We start from the raw sequence: 18392 nt of genomic DNA, 5'->3' as shown, positions 1-18392 counted from the left end.
TTTACAGTTATCTAAATCTGTTTGAAAACATTATTCAACTACTCCCCAAAGCCACAAACCAAAATAAAACAATTTTATATTTACATAAAGTGTTAAGATGTTTTTTTTAGGGAGGGGAAAAGGTTTTCCTTCTGTATGCCAGAGTATTTGGCCTTAGTGACGTGGGAAATAATCAGTTCTCACCAGTAAGAGTGCCATTCTCATCCTCTTTGCAAATCACAGTTCATCAGGGAAGGCAGCTGATATCTGTGGCTTCTTTTTGGTATGGAGATGTTTCTTAACTGTCACGCAAATCTTTGTTAGGTATTGATATTTAGTTGTTCATTACCAGATTTCTGAAAACACAGTGATTATTTTTCTGGTAGGGACGGGATGACCGACTCAAGTGGCTCAGGCTGGCTGAGGGTCAGTGTTATTGTTCCAAGCATCAGTGTAGATGTATCCTGAATATCTTTCTTTGATCTTGAAGAAACATACTGTAAATCATAGAACAAAGTCCACTGTAAATTATAACATAATCCATAAAAGAACTTGGCTTGTAAGAGTACAGTACTAGCTGTCTGACTTTGATCTTGCCAGATGCATTTGTACCTCAAGGTTTTAGACCTCTTTGCCCAACTCCTATTTTAACTTGCTGTATAAAATAAGCACTTATTTCTGGAGTTCCTCAGCCTGGCAACTATCAGCCAGTGTTCCGTAGTGTTGAATTAGTTTGCTTTCTTGTTCTTTCGCTATTTCTATGTCACCTTTGGAAAAATTCAGAATAATAAAATTTAAAATTCCATAACAAGTAGAAGTACAAACGGGAGGAAGACTGCAGTAGCTTTTCTGCATGTAATTATACTCCATATTGCACAAAACAAGTTAATGGACATCAAATTCTTTGTAAAAGTATCACTGTAAAACAGCAGTTTATTTTTAACAGCTCACAATTAGTGCACAGGAGCAAAGGTTGTTTATTATATATAGTCAAAGCAACAGCTTTAAAGGGCACCTGAAAATGTGTGCAACAGTTCTTGGAGCAGGGAAGACATTCTCAAACACGCTAAATGCTTGACTCCTTTTTTTTTGCCTGGTGACAGCAAGAGGTTGTGTTTTGAGACTTAAATGCTTGCATCTTCCTCATCGAAAGCACTTACTGAATACAGGCCTCACTTATTTCTCTTTCCAGCAGGTGGAGCATCAGTTCATTTACTAAGAACAGTTAGAGGAGAAGAAAAATCTAGCTCAGATTATAACATCAACAGCCATGCACCTGCGTGCTTAGTGAGGCTGGGAGAGGAGTACAGCACATCTCACTCCTCAGGGACCTTTGTAGCCATGAAATACGCATGCTGACAGTCTTTCTCTTCAAAACTGGTCTTTCATACTGGCTTTGTCTTCATCTTGACAAGCACAAAGACGAAAGAAGTAAAGAGTACTCTGGGAAGGCCAAAGCCCCTTTTCATCTCAGCTGTCAGGATTTAAGTAACTGAAAACATTTTAGGATTTAATATCCTGAAAAATTCTTACAGTTAACTGTGAATTTTCCATGAAATTTAATTCAAGCTGGTTCATATTTTTGTGAATATGAAAATAAAAATTTCTTAAAATGAGCATTCTGAATGAGCAATACTCTGTCAGAAGGAGACTGCTCTGCTTTATTTTATCCTCAGGAAGGACCGTGTTCTATCACTGGCTCCCAGGGTATTTCATTTACTCAAGTCTTTGGGAGTAAAAGTTCTCTGGGGAAGTGAAGGGAAGGAGCAACCTAATCAAAGTTGTCCAGACAAATGAGCGTAGGTGCCTGATCCACTAGAAGTGGGAATTTTGTCTGTCCGACAGCACCTGCATTGCAGCAGAGCGATCGCTTCGTGAACATTATGAGACCTTTTCAAAGCTTGGAGGCTGTCAATAGAACATCAGTCGCTTAGGGCTTTCTCCCCCCGGTCGCCTGATTGCCTAAGCAGAGCTTGTTAGACACCCGCTGGATTCTGTCCAAGCAAGGCTCCGTATGTGGCTCCTTTATACTTAGGCTGAGCAAGAGTAGCTGTCTGCTGACGGATGGCCTGGTATTAATCAAAGAGCCCGGATCGTTGTAAGCTAGCATCCTGTATCCTGAAGATGCTTAATGTAAATTCATGTCTGTAGCTTTTCTTTTTATAGGGTCATATTCCTTCAGAGTTAACTTGAAATTATGCAACCACGTTCTTTCCAGGACCTATTTATAGCTATCTGGATACAGGGAAAGCTGTTAGAGAGGCACTGCCAGCCTCTTCACTGTGAAAATTGCCCTATTTTATCTCTTTATTCTCTTATCATCAGTCTCTGTTATCTACTGCCTTGGCCTATCCAAAACACTTATCAGAACTCTTAACTGCAACGTTGTGAATTAAAAAGGATGTTCTGCCAATGTAAGGGAAGTGGGAATTAATGACCACTAATATATTCTTTGTCAGGTTTATCATTTAGAAATATCAGTGAAGTGGATGAGAGTAGTGATTTTTTTTTTGTTTCCCTTTTAAGGTAATCTGTAAAATATTAACTAAGCAAACTGTTAAGAGAAGATATTGAAACATTTCAAATTGCACGAAGTATTTTAGATATCTTACCCTTTGGAACAGTCCTTTATTCATTGTTAACTACTCTGAAACTATATTCTGTAGGAGCGTTTTCTGTAGAATAGTAATTCTTCCAGAAACTTATCTTGAGCAACAAAGCTGGTTCTTCACATGCCACTTCCGTAATCCTTTTCCAGATTACAGAGAAGTTAAACTATTTCTGTAATTTAACGGCAGTATTCTATTGTCTAGTCTAGTTTGCTATTTTTGCTTAAAGATGGTGCTCTTTATCTCTTCCTCCCCGCTTGGTCAACTAACTCCAATGTATGTGACGTGTAGTTAACTTCCTTCATCGAGGTGTAGGGCATTACTGGAATGGCTCTTGTGCCGTGTTATCTAAAAGAATTAAGGCAATTTCTGGAAACTACCATGGGAGAGTAAAAATAACGAGTAATACGTCCTCCTTTGTTTCTGTACAAATGACGAAGTTTGTAGAGGAGTCTCCAGGCAACCGCTGTGTGTTTGATGATTGTAAGAACAAAGATCAAAAGAAGTAATCAGGTTTTCTTGAAGATACCTTTCACTTTTCTGCAATTCAGCAATGTAAAACCAATATCCCTCAACTCAAAAGAAATGTACCATGTCCTGCAGGAGTTAGGAGTTATGATGAAACTTCCGCACTTCTTTTGTATTGGCAAGGAGAGTATTTTGTGGAACTGATCTGTAACACATGTTTCCAAAGCCTAAAAAGAAATGAAAGCAAGTAATTCATACAGTAGACAAAATGATATACACCACATAAGCATTGTGGAAACTGAAGAGTTACACTTTTAATTTGTTGTATCTGTTGTTCTGGAGGAAATGAGAATTTGACAGCCGTTCCAGATTTATTTTCCTATTGTGGGCTGGTGCTGGATTTTGTGCTGATTTTTTTTTTTCCTTCTGAAACTGGAAGTTTTATTTCATATTTAGTTTTTTTTTTAAGTTGCAATTCTCATATTGATGGTTGTGGCATGGTGTGTGCATGTTGAAATAAAGTGTTCTGGGCAGTTGGAAGCTGCTGGGTGCCATCATGTGGCAGGTTAAATCTTCTTATAAATATGTGTGTATTAACTTCATTTCAGATATTTTTTGAGGAAACAGGATAAAAGAACCTTTACTGTTAAAATCATGTTTGACAATACTTGTTTCCATCCTGTCTTTTAGCTGTGGTTTACTTTAGAGTTCCTTCTTATAGAGTGATCTTGTAAGGTGGTAAAGTCAAATCTGGAAAAACATTTTAGGGAGAGGCAATATCTCTTCTAAAAGCAGTCGATATAGCTGGAAAAGACAGATAAGCTTTGACATGCAGTTGTTTCATCAGATCTAGCAAAGCAATAGTGACCTTCAAACTAAACAGTTAAACATGCTTCAACAGTTGCAGAGTTTAGCTTAAAGAACTTTTCTGATCACTGCAGGTAAGGCATGTTATATGCATAATTAGTTTTGAAGCATATAAATAAAGCCTCATTTCAAGAGTCTGAAATAAGGTTCAGCTTGATTTCCTGGAGGCATGGCAAACAGGTTGATTTTTTTTTAATGGAAAAAGCACATGTGAAAACTGCCTCTATGGAAATGATGAGCTGAACATTATCTCCATGGGACAGTATTCTGTAATTTTGTTAGCAGAATATCTCTGTTGGCAAAACATTACTGTGACTGTGCTTTTTACTTGGCAAGTTACGGAATTAAAACCAGAAACTTTCAAAATTTATTATTTTTTTCTGGATCCTTTGTAAAGGATACATATAGAGGGCCTACAGGAAAGCTGGGGAGGGACACTTTGCCAGGGAGTGTAGTGATAGGAAAAGGAGTAATGGCTTTAAACTAAAAGAGGGGAGATTTAGATTAGATATAAGGAAGAAACTCTTTACTCAGAGGGTGGTGAGGCACTGGTCCAGGCTGCCCAGAGGAGTTGTGGCTGCTCCATCCCTGGCGGTGCCCAAGGCCAGGCTGGATGGGGCTGGGGGCAGCCTGGGCTGTGGGAGGGGGCCCTGCCCATGGCAGGGGGTTGGAACAAGGTAGTCTTGAAGGTCCCTTCCAACCCAAACTACTTTCTATAGCAAACATCAGTTGTAGAATTAAGATGTTAATATAGCAGTCATCCTTTCCTCCATTTTTATTTTAATAATACCCTGAAGATGTTCATTTTTGTTTATTGGCTGTTGATCTTAAATGAAGGAACTAGCATGGTGGTGTTTCTTTGTAAACACAAGGATTGGCTATTCTTCACTTCTGCGAAAGGTAACTGTATAGCAAATACATGATGCTTTTCTACAATAAAACTAAAAGTTTTCAATGTTTACATGACTTGACAGGGTGTTGGCTGCAACTTGCAGAGCAGTTTCCCCGTGCAACTCGTCATTATTCACAAGTTTTCTGCAGCGTGGTTATGTAAAAGTTTTCCTATTAGGGGGATCCACTTTGAGGTTATGCATCAAAAAATGCAGAATTTACCTTTTTTTTTTTTTTACTTATTCAACCTTTTGCTAGTAGTCTCATCAAATTAGCATTCTAAAAGGATGTCCTGATACCACAGGAGGTTGCACGAACAGTGACCACCTTTGTTACTTTTGCTTTTTTCCTCAGGGCTTTGTTTAGCATTCAGTAGTGCTTGCAGTCTGGTGCATATCCCTGGAAATCACACAGTGTTGCCAAAGGTCACTCGTGTCAGGTATATGTTTAGACAAAAGGAGGCTTAAAAACGTCATGCAAGGAAGAAAATACGCAGTTAACATGGAAATGGGATCCAGCCAGTAGGTACTGTCTGGAATTTGCTCCCGAATGATTAATATTTTCTGAAATACAGTAATGGGAAAGTCTGTGGAAAGTGAGTCACAGCTAGTAAAGGTTTTTGTCTCACATATAAACTTTTCAAAAAAAACATAAAATGCTTTGAATGTAGATAGAGAAGTAGAAACCTCAGTGTAGCATAAATATGGGCATTATGAATGAAAAATGATGGTAAAAACTCATCAGCAAACTAATCTTTGGAATGAATTTTTCTGTATTGTGTATGTTATCTGACATCAGGCAGCAGAGCATGAAAAATAAATCTGCTGCTTCAAATCTATTTGACAGTGATTAGAATTTTTCACTGGGAGAAGGAAAAATAGAAATCTGTAAAAGGATAAATAACTGAGGTGCCTTTATACTTTTGCTGCCCTCATTTTCAAAGAGTATGGCTGTACAAAAACATCATGAATCAAAGGCCACTGCATTTGCTTTGGAATCACTAGATCTGTATCCTATCTCTAGTTTTCCTGTAGAAGGCTGTGATTTAGTGGTAGCCAGATAAATAAACTGCCCAGGTGTCTGTTGGGAAAAAAAGATCAGGAAACAAAGAGTCTGGCAAGTTTCTAGAATGTGCAGATGGCAGTTTTCTGACAAAGCTTGTGCAGATACCCAGTAGCAGGAGAAATAAAAGGTAGAAAGCAACTAAGGTCAAAATGAGCAGGAAATAGGCGTCTGGTCCGTGTAGGAAGAGCAGAAAGAGAGTAACGCAATGTGAAAAGTGATGGAAAGGTGAATTCATACAGCTTAGGAAATAGATATGATACTACAAGAAGCAGCTATAAAGGAAGTTTGTAGGTACTAGAGAAGAAAAAAAAAAAAAGGACATTTTCTTAAGCCCATTAGTAATAAAAGGCTGGCCAAGGGAACTGGTGTGATGTTCAACAGGGAGAACCATTGATAGATGGCCTCAAGAATACTTTAAGTGCCTTCTCCCTCATCTGTAAAGTGATGACTGACTTAAAACTTAAGGCTACAGTAAGTTAGACTACTTAAGGAAATGGTTCAAATTGTCTGGAACCGATGAAATTCGTAGTGGAATACACTGAGGATGGTTGGAGCAATTGGCCCCACGGCACTCTTTAAGCGTTCGAAGACTACAAAACAGAAAATAAAAAAACTGATTTTAAAAAGCAGGAAAGGAGAAACTGGGGAATTACAGATCCATCAGTGCAACCCTCTAGAATGATACTAGGAAAAAATAATCAAAACAGCTATTTGTATATATATATATAATTTAGCAATGAAATATGGGCAGAGCCAACATGGATTTACTGAGAGGAGATCGTGTCAAAGGAGAGCAGTTCCTGTCCGAGCAGTGTGACAGGCATTGCGAAATAGAGGGGAAATATGTCATAGAAGTCAACTGTGCAAATTTGTATTCTTCGCTATTTGCATCAGTCATTTGGCTATAAACAACAGCCTTCTTTAAGTTGTTGAATGATGCCAAACTAGAGAAGACTGCAAGGCAACTGTAAGACATTTATCGTATGGAATAGTGGTGACAAAATTATGCAATTGCTTGAAGAAGAAACAAAGAAAATGGAAAGGTTCTTTATTTTGACCGGAACAAGTAGGTACAGAAACAGAATTATATGAGAAATATGCTGCAGAAGTAGATCTGGAGGTGGTCACACGGTAAGCCTACCAAACAGCATCACGCTATTGGGAGGAAGATGGGCACACTGAGGCATGCAGGCGGTGCTGCTTTCCGCAAGGCACGTGTGCTGCTTATCTCTGATGAGGCCTCTGAGTAGAAAACGGAGTGCAGGTTGGGGTGCTGTGCTGTGCTGTCCTGTCAGAAGGAGGTGAACAAACTGGAGAAGAGACCAAAGGAACACAACAGGAATGAGGAGAGGTCTTGAGAACAAGATCTGCAAAGAGTTGAGAGAACTGGGGCTGCTAAGTCTAGAGAAAACTATGGAATTACACACAGAGAAATGCCTAAATGCTGAAAGGAAGAAAATGGCATGTGCTGTATGCCTGTGATGAAACAGATGAGAAATATGATTTCCTAATTTTCAGCAAGGAAGATGAAGGGTAGATATTAGGAAAAACTTAGCAGTACAAAAACTATAGAACACTTCGGGAATCTGCAGTCTGTTGTTGCAGGGCATCATTGGTAGGTTGGGGAAATATCACCTGGTGCGTATCAGGTCAGGGGAGAGGTCGTAACCTCTCAAGTCCCCCTTTTTAGTCTTCGGGAATCTATAAGGATTTCAGGTTTATCGGACACGTGCCCTGCAGAGGTGGTTGGAGATGGGGCAGGCAGGGAAGGGCAGCCGCAATGCTTTGCCCCCAGACTTGGGTGTGGGCTCTGGGGGTCCTGCCTGGGGTCATGCATTGCCTCCTTGGGTGTCCCAGCCCAGCAAACACGGCCACATTCATTAGATGTTGTCTATGAGCATCTCCTCCATAAGTTGAAGGAGATTTCAGAAATTTTTTACTGTATTTTTAAGAAAATTACAAGGGCCGTGGGAACATGCCTTCTGTTCTCTTCCATTTTTGACATATTTTAACTAATGAAAATTTCCATCACCTATAGTTGGTATTAAAGGAATATAACGATCCACAACAATGTGTTGGCCTTTGAAGTTATTGACTCTCAAGCTTAGTTCCCAATTACATGTGGAAGAGTTTTCTGAATGGTAGCAAAAACAAGCAGAAGATTTCATTTTTGTGTGTCTCTTGTTTTTAAAAAGAGATTTGAGTCCATCCAGCATTCAGACACTATTGCAAAGAAGCGGGGAGTAAATGTCTTCAGAGGGAAACCGACTATTTTCAGGAGTACTTCAGTGGAACAGTTCTGGAGCCAAGAATAGCAGCAGTGATTGTGCCGTGGTGGTGAAGTGGCAGCGATTCGGAGAGCGCAGCCAAACCTTTAAAGAGACATCGGCTGCGTACAGTCCCGCGCGAAAGGAGAAAGCTGTTGGGATGAACACCTGACAAGAATTGAAACAGCAAATTTAAAACGTGCTGCGTTTGCTGTGTAATTAGTATGTATTTGGGACAGACCGGAGGAAGAGAAGGGAAATGAGGAGGGGAAGTAGTTGTGAAGAGCGTACTAGACATACTGGAAGGTTGTGTATAAATTATCCTTGGAGATCTTTGTGTGCGCCCTGATAAAAGTTCTCCGCGTGTGCTCATGCATAATCTGCGGTGTTGCGTAGGGCCCGGCAGTGCGAGGCTGTTCCCTTTCTGCTCACGGCGTGTTTGCACGGGTGAGGATCTCCGGGTGGCTTTGGAGATCTCCCCCTACCGCAGGAGGCAGAGCGACGTGTTGTCTGGGGCAGTTGTTGCCTACGTTTATAAACAGCCAGGGCCCTGATTAATATGCTCTCCTGTTGGCTGCCTAGATCTCTTCGAGATAGAGGCAGGGAAGTAATTAAGCATCTGGCAGCGGGCCAATACACATATGGGACTTGTTCTGAGCGCTGCCGCTCTGCCCGCTCCCCAGCGCCTGAGAGGAGGAGGAGGAGGAGGAGGAGGAGGAAGATGGCGAGGAGGAGGAGGAGGGTGGTGAGGAGGAGGAGGATGGCGAGGAGGAGGATGGCAGCGGGAGGCAGCGGCGCAGCGCCTCAGCACCACGCGCCCGCGCTTTTGGCTGACTTTCAAAACCCGACGAAAAGCGGCCGGGGCGCTAATTGTAGCTGGGTCCCGAAGTGAAAATGTTTTGTGACAGTGGCGAGAATTTAAAGAGGAAGGAAGATCGGTTTAGTGTCAGCTGCAATTAGATAATCAAAGCTTAGAACTGCGGCTCGCCTGGTAGCTGGCCCCGCAGCCGAGCGAGGGGCCGGGAGGCTGAGCCTGCCGAGGGCACGGCCCGAGCCAGCGGCGCTGAGGCCCGGCCCGGCGCGCAGGTTGTCTGGGCGCTCACTGCACGGAGAGATTTTCTTGGCAGCTCTACAGGATGAGGCTCACACTGTGCACAGCCGACATATTGAAGCACAGAGCCCCGGAGAACGTAGATGCAGGAGCGGGAACAGCTCTGCACACAATGTAGCGTCTCCTAGGATGGTTGGGCGGCTCCTTTCTTCAGGTATTTTATTACCCATCAGCCCTTTTTAGAGCCAAAGGGGGAGGAAAAAAAAAAAAAGTAACCCTAACCCTGAGAAAATAGCATCTGCTTCTGTTAAATCAATTTATTACATAACATTTCAGAGAGAGAGCAGCAGCGCAGCGTCCTAAGCTTTTGGCTGCATTTCAGGTTTGATAAAATGGCGTCTTCGCAGCGAGCTGCCTGCTAAAGATCCATTGCAGCGAGCAGAAAAACGAAACGACTTGGTGTTTGCTGCTGCGGCTTTGTCTCGAAGAGCTAGCGTTTAGTGCAGTCTCTGCTAGTAATGCGAATGTTGCGGATTTTGTGCTTGTTTTCTTAATGCATTTAAAGGGTTTCAGCATCAGAGGAAATGAGCTGCATTTTAATGTCGTAGTGCAGAAAATTAAAACGGGATAACAGGCTTTCCCACTCATGTACTTAACCGTGGCTTAGTTTTAAAATAAAGCTGTTTTATTCCATGCTTCCATCTTTTGTCTATTTTTCCAGATTATGTATGCTTTTCAAGATTTCAGCTTCATAACACATAGGAGACTTGTAAGTTAGCTTTGTAAGTTACTTCAAATAGATGACAGTTTCCAGATTTGTCCTCAACCTCAGACAGTGAATGCATAGAGCTGAATGTGGCAGGTAACCTTAAATGTTAGCACTACAATTGACAGGTTTTCTACTTCATTATATTTCATTCTTCAGAATAGATGCCTGTGTCATTTTTTCTTTCTTTTATAAATTTAGCCTACATTTGATCTAACGCTTAACATATTTCTGGCAATTCCTGTTAAACTCGGAATTAGAAAAATTCATTTGTAGTCTGTTTTAAAGGTCATCTCCCATTAACTTGAATTGGAAGTTAAACTATTTATTTCAGATGAAGAAAGCAATTTGTCCTTTTTTCTTGACTTCCTACTCAGAATCAGTAAACTTTGTGTGATGATTACAATCCCCAGTCGGACTGTCACAAGCCTCGGGGATTTTTTTTCTCTCCCGCATGTCAAAGCAAAGAACAACACCGTCTGTAAGCTGTCATTTGTGCAGAGCAGAACGAGCCAATGAATCTGGTGGTTGTTACGCTGACTAAAATGAATTGAAAAATAAAACCGGTAATAAGAAGGGGGTAGTCTGTTTTGTTCATCTGATTTTAAATCAAATCTAATACTTATCATGTGGCTGTCATTAAAAATTTATCCCAGGCTTTGCCATTTCGCACCCTCTCCATACTTTGGTTTGTAAATCAGCTGAATGTTATAGTTGAGGATGCATAATTTTACTGCATACTGTTCAAACTAATTACAGTAATGGAAGTTATGAAGATACAATTACTTTTAACTTAGCTGAAAAAAATGAAAAGGAATATTATCATAAACAGTGTTTTTAGAGGAGGATCAAAGTGTTTGCCTTTGTACAGGCCAAGTGTTTTGCTTTTCAAAGAAATGCATGCATGCAACAGTTCCTCACATTTCAGTCTACTCATACTTTACATTTGTAATCTGTGTAAACATTAACCTGATTTTGCAATTAATTATTTATATTATAAAACACAGCTAAAAACATTTTCTCTTTTTAATAACAACTGAAAATTTGTAAAGCATGCTGGCTGCAGTGCTTAGCACCAGCAATCTCCTCCCACCTTGTTGTATTATTTAGGGGAAAAAAAAAACACGCTCATGCTTATTGGTAACACTGATCTACCTGAAAAAGCTTTACATTTCTCAGGTAACCCATATGCTTGCAATTTGACAGAAGTTGTGTGTTTAAAACAAATTTGAGTTGTTAATCTCAGTATTAGATTAATTTTTCCTTCTTGATTGCTGGAGATTTTTTTTTAATCAAGGGAACTGTATTTTGTAAAAGATGCATTATTAAGTTTTTCAAACACGAAGTATTAATTTAAAAATCAATTTGACTTTGTGGTGTACCAGCACTACAGTTTGCTGACATAAAATACCTGTGGTTCCTGTTCCTAATGCTTTGTTTGAAATCTTTGCTCATAAGAAGGATAGAAATGCTTCTGGTAGACTGCAGTGCTCTATTTCAGATCTGTGCATGAATAAAGAGGAACTGATTCTTAAGAACTGACACTTTAATGGTTTTCCCGTTTCAGTCTTAACAGCTTATAAAATAAAATATTGGCAATTTTTATGAAGACTCAGTTTCCTAGAGAGTTGGAAGGAATTCCTGTGTTCAAAAGAAACCCCAAACAAACAAAAAATTTCCCCTAGATTTAATCATATAAAAATATTTTCCTTTCATCATTTTTTCTATTTGTGTAAAATCCTTATGGATTAGGTAGGACTTTGCTACTCTATGGTTATTTATTTTAGAGAAGTGAACTACTTTTAGTCTGGAGAAAATGGAAAAATATCTTTTGGTTATTTATTTCTAGAGACAAAAATACAAAAAATTACTTTCTTCAGGATCAGTCTGTGGTCGAAGTCTGTTATCTGCCTAGCAGTAGAGTCACAGTTCTTGCAGCTGCATGTTTGTTTTGTGATTTTTATTTTTAATCTGCCCTGTTTCTTACTAGTTTTATAGCAGCAGCTTTTTGGTGTTAGAAGCAGTTGTTCCAGTACCTATTCGGAGACTGTGAAGCGATTGTCTCTGAAAAACTCTTCCTGTCTGAGGCTTGAAGAAAGATATTTCCAAGGAGCTCTTGCAGGTCATTTGTTTAGACAGGTTGTTAGCTAGGTGGTAGCCACTGTCACGTTTTAACACACAAGAAAATCAAGGTGGAGATTCAGACCCCAGAAGCTAAAGTGAAATACCTAATGCTGGTAACTGAAGGAGCTTTGGGGGCAACTTCTGTCTTGAGTCTGCAAGAAACTACCTTTGAGTACGTTTTTCAGTTTTGTTGTTGTTGTTTTTAACTTGATGGTCATATTGCTGTAGAGGTTATACTGGAAGGGATTGGATTTAGGTTTTGTTTGGCTTTTTGAGCACATTACTTGTGAAAGCTGCCAGCACGATACTGCTGACTCCAGATCAAGGACCGAGCAACACAGGTACACTGCTGTTAACGGGAGTGCCTGCTTATTTTATGTCATCTGACAGAATTATTTTAATCCTTATCAGAGTAACCACTTTCAGATTAGTCAGTTGTTACTGTTGAGGGCATAATCTGAATCTCAGTAAAAGGAACAACGCTGTTAGAAGGGAGCAACTATTGCAAACCCTTGAAAAGCAAAGGGCGTTTGAGCTGCGTGGATGCTGCTTCCTGAGCCAAACGTGTTTGTGTGGTGCTGGCTGGAGTGATGGGCTTAGCCAAGCTCAGGTACCTGGCCATTTGCTAAATTTTAATAGGGCCATCTGTTGGTCTGTATAGTTCTTCCACATCGTAATTTTGTTTGTTTGTTCTCTGGCAGCTCTGCAAAATCCCACTATCTCATATAAAGAATGGTTTTGCTCCTTTGAATCTTCCAGAGTTTTGTCATCTTCCTCTTCTGTTCCCACCCCTTCCCTTTACGTTCTATCACTTAAATGCTTTCATACTTTAGCATTGCTTTAACTACCATCATTGTTTAAAAAATAAAAGGTTAATCAAGCAGCTGCCTTTGATCTCATCTTGTTGGTCTTTGTGCCACCTCGGTGAGTATCGAGCCATCCTGCACTGTGCTGTTGACCTTTCTGCATAAACCTGCCCTGCACAGAGACTCTCGCTTGCCTTGGGCAGCACCGTTGTTCTCCCAGGCACTCACATGTGTACCTGAGGTTTCGGCTTTGACAAGACCCTTTTATTGAAACTGTATATTTCAAAGCACTTTTAAATCTTTTTGACATGTCTGAAACGTACTGCTGAATCTCACCACCCACTGTGTTGAAAAAATCTCACACAACTCCTCTTATCTGATTCCTTGGTTACCTCAACTTCTTATCTTCTGGCCTTGGCTGCTGCAGCTCTTTTCCTTTGTTCATTTGTGCTCTGCTAAGAATACTGTTTGGCTCATATTTCTGACCCTGTTGACCCATTTTAAGTCATTTCACAGGCTTCCTTTCACCTTCCGTGTCTTATCTGGGATTCTGGTCTCTGTTTAACACCTGTGTAGCAAACCTAGATTATCAGGTAAATTTTCAACCTTCTTCCTCAGCTCTGTAACCAGTCAGTTTTGTCCAGGAGTAACGTGATGCTTTCTTCCTTTCTAGCCATCGCATGTAGGGGCAGGAATCCAGGTCAGTCCAAGTGGCTGGTTCATATTCTCTGTAGGATTTGTCGTACAAATGCCAGTTATTTAGCTCTTTCTGTGAAACACTAGGCTTTTCCTGGCAGCATGAGAAGACAGGTAATGAGCTAAGACTGTTTTCCCTTCCTTTCTTTATCATGCATACTTTTGTTTCAATTGATTAAAAAAAAAAGAAGATGCAATCTGTCCTGGTTTAGTGTGTTCTTCCTTCATATTGATAATCTGCATGAGGCAACTGAGTAATCACTGCTCTTGCTTGCACAGCCACAGGTGAAATGTGTGAATAATGAGACTTTGTCAGAGAGAGAGCGCTTTTTCTATTCTTGGAACCATTTTTTCAGTGTTGGAATACCTTTAATTGGAAGCAGTTAGAGGAGCTAATCACACCAAAATATTTGTGATTCAAATCAGTGTATATTAGTCATCCACTGTTAGCGGCTTATTTGGGAGGTTTGTTGTATACATCTTACCCTCAAAACAGTCATGCACTTCTTATTCAAATCTAATCTAGACTAATTGATCATAAAAATAAGTCATGTTTCTGCAGATTTACAGCAAGTAAAAATAATTGACATCTGAAATTTGTAACGTATATGTATACGCAGTTTTCTCCCTTCTTTAGATAGCCAGTTAGAAGAATTGTTCTGCAGATGGCCTCCAGTATGTATGCCTGGGATCAGACTGAATCCCTTGCAATAAAATTCCCATCAAAAGAAACTAAAAGGAGTAATCTGTACTAAAAATCCTTTGTAGAGAGCAATTGGGATAGAAAGTAAAAGCAAAAACTTGACTAAGCTTGAGTTCTTAGCATGAGAATGGTTGTGTCTTTCTGTCTAACTTTGCGCCCTAGCAAGCAATTAGAGGTTCAAGAGCTTTTAAAAAATTGTTTGGATTAGCACCTACATTTGATGATGTGGGAGGTGCTCTGAATAGACCGTCTTCTGAATATGTGTAGTATAACATTAGTTTTCACTGGTTTGGGGGTTGGAATTAGGGCTGTATGTGCAAGTTAAAAAGCATGTTGAAACCCCTTGTAAATCCTTTAAGAGCGAAGTTTGTTAACAAAGCTGTTATTAAGAAATGCCTGTGTTCTCTGCTAAAATGTAAGTTATAGTAATGGTGTTTAAATGTATAATTGATGCTGTATAACGAAGATGGCTGTTAGTATTTGTTCCTTTATTTACAGGAAGGGTTGAAAACCTAAATTAATTGTGTTGGGGGGGGGGGGAGGCGTGTGCATATAATGTCTAATGGTAGGCAGACATTTATTTTTATTGGATGTTCTTTGTTTCTCTGAAGAATGAAAACTGAGTAAAATGATGAGACTCACAGATCTTCTATGTTTTTTCCAAATTTGCTTTTTAGATTTTTCATGTAGGTTTAGTGTATTTGCTATCCATATTTATTGTGTTTATTATTTTAACTAGTATACCAAGAGATGCAAAATATTTTTACTGCTCTGTTCTAGAACGGAATTATTCCATTATTTTAATTGAGAGTTTTGTCAGAAAAAAAAAAAACCAACAAAACTAAATATGAGCGTGGTAGTTTGTTGTAGTAGAAAAAATTACTGTATTATATTAGAAAATGTGCTCCAAATTTTAACATGGTCTAGACTTCAATGCAGAGCTCAGTGTTACAGCTAGCGATGTAAAACAGTACTTAAGAGCGTGTTTTTGTGGTACTTGAACAGTGGACTCATTTTCAACCTTATCGGATCCTTTCAGATCTCAGTCACAGTGGATTGGGAGACCATTATGAAAATTCCCACTGGGGACAGCAGCCCACTTTCAGGAGTGAAGGCAACTGCAGCTGGGATAAAGTGATAATAGACAGGACTGACAAGGAAGCGTGGCCTTCCATCACAGGAGCTGAGACTGAATCTGCCTCAGAATGTACTACAGACACTGACTCTGCCTCCAACTGTGGCTCAGAGAACAGTAGCATGGCTACAGGGAGTGCCCAAGGCAACTTCACTGGACATACAAAGAAAACTAATGGCAATAATGGCGCCAACGGAGCACTCGTCCAAAGCACTTCTAACCAGAGTGCCCTTGGAGCTGGTGGAGCAAACGGTAACGGAAACTCGGCCAGGGTGTGGGGGGTGGCTGCAGGCTCCAGCTCTGGCCTAGCTCACTGCTCTGCCAGCGGTGGGGATGGAAAGATGGACAACATGATTGGAGATGGTAGAAGTCAAAACTGCTGGGGTGCTTCCAACTCAAATGCTGGCATTAATCTTAACCTTAACCCTAATGCCAATCCAGCTGCCTGGCCTGTACTCGGACATGAAGGAACTGTGGGAGCAGGCAACCCTTCCAGTATTTGCAGTCCAGTCAGTGCCATAGGTCAGAACATGGGCAACCAGAATGGGAACCCAACAGGCACCTTAGGTGCTTGGGGAAACTTGCTGCCGCAAGAGAGCACAGAACCACAAACGTCCACTTCTCAGAATGTGTCTTTCAGCGTACAACCTCAGAACCTTAACACTGATGGACCAAATAACACTAACCCCATGAACTCTTCACCAAACCCTATCAATGCAATGCAGACAAATGGACTGCCGAACTGGGGGATGGCTGTTGGTATGGGGGCCATCATCCCGCCCCACCTGCAAGGCCTTCCTGGTGCTAATGGAACATCAGTTTCTCAAGTCAGTGGGGGCAGTGGTGAAGGAATGGGCAGTTCAGTATGGGGGATGTCCCCCGGTAATCCTGCCACAGGAAACAGCAATTCTGGGTTCAGTCAGGGGAATGGAGACACTGTGAACTCAGCATTAAGTGCTAAACAAAATGGATCCAGCAGTGCTGTGCAAAAGGAAGGAAATGGAGCGAGTGCGTGGGATTCAGGGCCTCCTTCTGGCCCTGGGGTACTAGCGTGGGGCAGGGGCGGTGGCAACAGCGGTGTTGGTAGCATGCATTCTGGAGCTTGGGGCCACCCCAACCGTAACGCCAGTAACGGTGTAAACGGAGAATGGGGCAAGCCCCCAAACCAGCATTCCAATAGTGACATCAACGGGAAAGGATCAACGGGGTGGGATGGCTCTAGTGTTACCAGTCCGAATCCTGCCATGCAGCAGGGCAATGAACAAATGAACTCTTGGGCCAAAGCTGCAGCATCTGGCACCACAGCTAGCGAAGGAAGTAACGACAGCGGTGGAAGTCAAAACGAAGGCAGTACTGGGAGGGAGGGGGCTGGAGAAGGCAGGAGGAGAGATAAAGGGATGATAGACCAAGGGCAAGTTCAGTTGCCAAGAAATGACCTTGACCCCAGGGTCCTGTCCAATACAGGGTGGGGACAGACCCCTGTAAAGCAAAACACTGCCTGGGAATTTGAAGAGTCCCCAAGGTCTGAACGAAAGAATGACAATGGAACGGAGGCCTGGGGTTGTGCAGCTACTCAATCTTCAAACTCAGGGGGGAAGAACGATGGGTCCATCATGAACAGTACAAATACCTCTTCAGTATCTGGGTGGGTCAACTCTCCACCTGCAGCTGTTCCAACAAATACAGGCTGGGGAGACAATAACAACAAAGCACCAAATGGCCCAGGGGGATGGGGAGAGTCAGCAAGCTCTACTACTGTTAATAATGCTGCTGCTGCCAAAAGCGGCCACGCTTGGAGTGGGACCGCAAATCAGGAGGACAAATCACCTACCTGGGGTGAACCTCAGAAACCCAAAACTCAAAACTGGGGAGATGGACAGAAATCAAATCCAAGCTGGACTTCAGGAGGTGGAGATTGGACAGATTCGTCATCTGTTCCTGGACACTTGGGTGATGGGAAGAAGAATGGATCTGGATGGGACTCTGACAATAGGTCAGGGTCTGGTTGGAATGATTCCACGAGGTCTGGGACCAGTGGGTGGGGAAATGGCACAAACAGCAAGGCTAATACAGGTACAAGTTGGGGGGAATCGTTAAAGGCAGGCCCCCAACAAAATTGGGCTAATAAACCCCAGGACAACAATGTGAGTAACTGGGGAGGAGCTGCTTCTGTAAAACAGACGGGGTCAGGGTGGGTTGGTGGGCCAGTGCCAGCCAAACAAAAAGAGAACTGTGAGGCAACTGGCTGGGAAGAGCCATCTCCACCGTCCATTCGCCGCAAGATGGAAATCGATGATGGTACCTCAGCTTGGGGCGATCCAAATTACAACAACAACAAGACTGTAAACATGTGGGATAGAAATAATCCTATAATTCAGAGCAGTACCACAACCAATACCACCACCACTAGCACCATTATCAACACAAACATGGTTGAACCTCAGCCATCGCACCAGTCAAGTGCCCAGCCGAACCGGTCCCCGCTGCTTGGTCCAGGTATGAAAATAGTTTTATAAGCTACATTATACCAGTTCCATTATTGCTGAATGCTCTCTAGCCTGATTGCTGTGTAATTGTGCATTAGAGAGAGAAATCCTGTATTTGTGTCACAGTATGAATGCATTCATTTACTCTAAGGCAGTGTTCTTAACAGTTAACAACGCTGTTACCTTAAGTTCAAATACCTTATTTTTAATTCTTTATAGACATGATACAGGCAAGGGATTTTCTGTTTCTGTAAATTTCTGTTGCCTTTTATGGTTTTTTTGCCAGTGCTGCACCAGTGTATGTGAGAATAACTGAAATGTGCTTGCAGCAGGTCCCAATGAGCAAATCTGGAAAACTGCGTATCTAAGTGAAACCAGTTGACTATACCTTTTTGCAATAGAAAATGTTTTAAAAGTAGGACCAGAGAGGAATTTGGCTGGCTGCACGATGAGTGTAAGAAAAGCTTTAAACAATATCT

The 18392-nt window shown here is 41.4% G+C and overlaps 1 protein-coding gene across 20 annotated transcripts in view; it reads left to right on the top strand.

Moving 5' to 3' along the window:
- TNRC6C (trinucleotide repeat containing adaptor 6C) overlaps positions 1 to 18392 on the top strand; it is a 297118-nt gene that overhangs the window by 241092 nt on the left and 37634 nt on the right. For 19 of the 20 annotated variants that reach the window (XM_080560646.1, XM_080560645.1, XM_080560641.1 and 16 more), the window contains one exon: positions 15332 to 17923. In XM_080560646.1, coding sequence (XP_080416772.1) covers positions 15332 to 17923 — 2592 coding nt within the window. Of the gene's footprint in view, positions 1 to 9255; positions 9412 to 15331; positions 17924 to 18392 lie in introns of those variants that run through there. The other variant, XM_080560647.1, reaches the window with a different exon arrangement.

Source organism: Anser brachyrhynchus (genome assembly GCF_964034855.1).
Source record: "Anser brachyrhynchus genome assembly, chromosome: 18".
In the NCBI taxonomy this organism is placed as follows: Eukaryota; Metazoa; Chordata; class Aves; order Anseriformes; family Anatidae; genus Anser; species Anser brachyrhynchus.
This window is presented reverse-complemented; position numbering and strand designations above follow the sequence as displayed.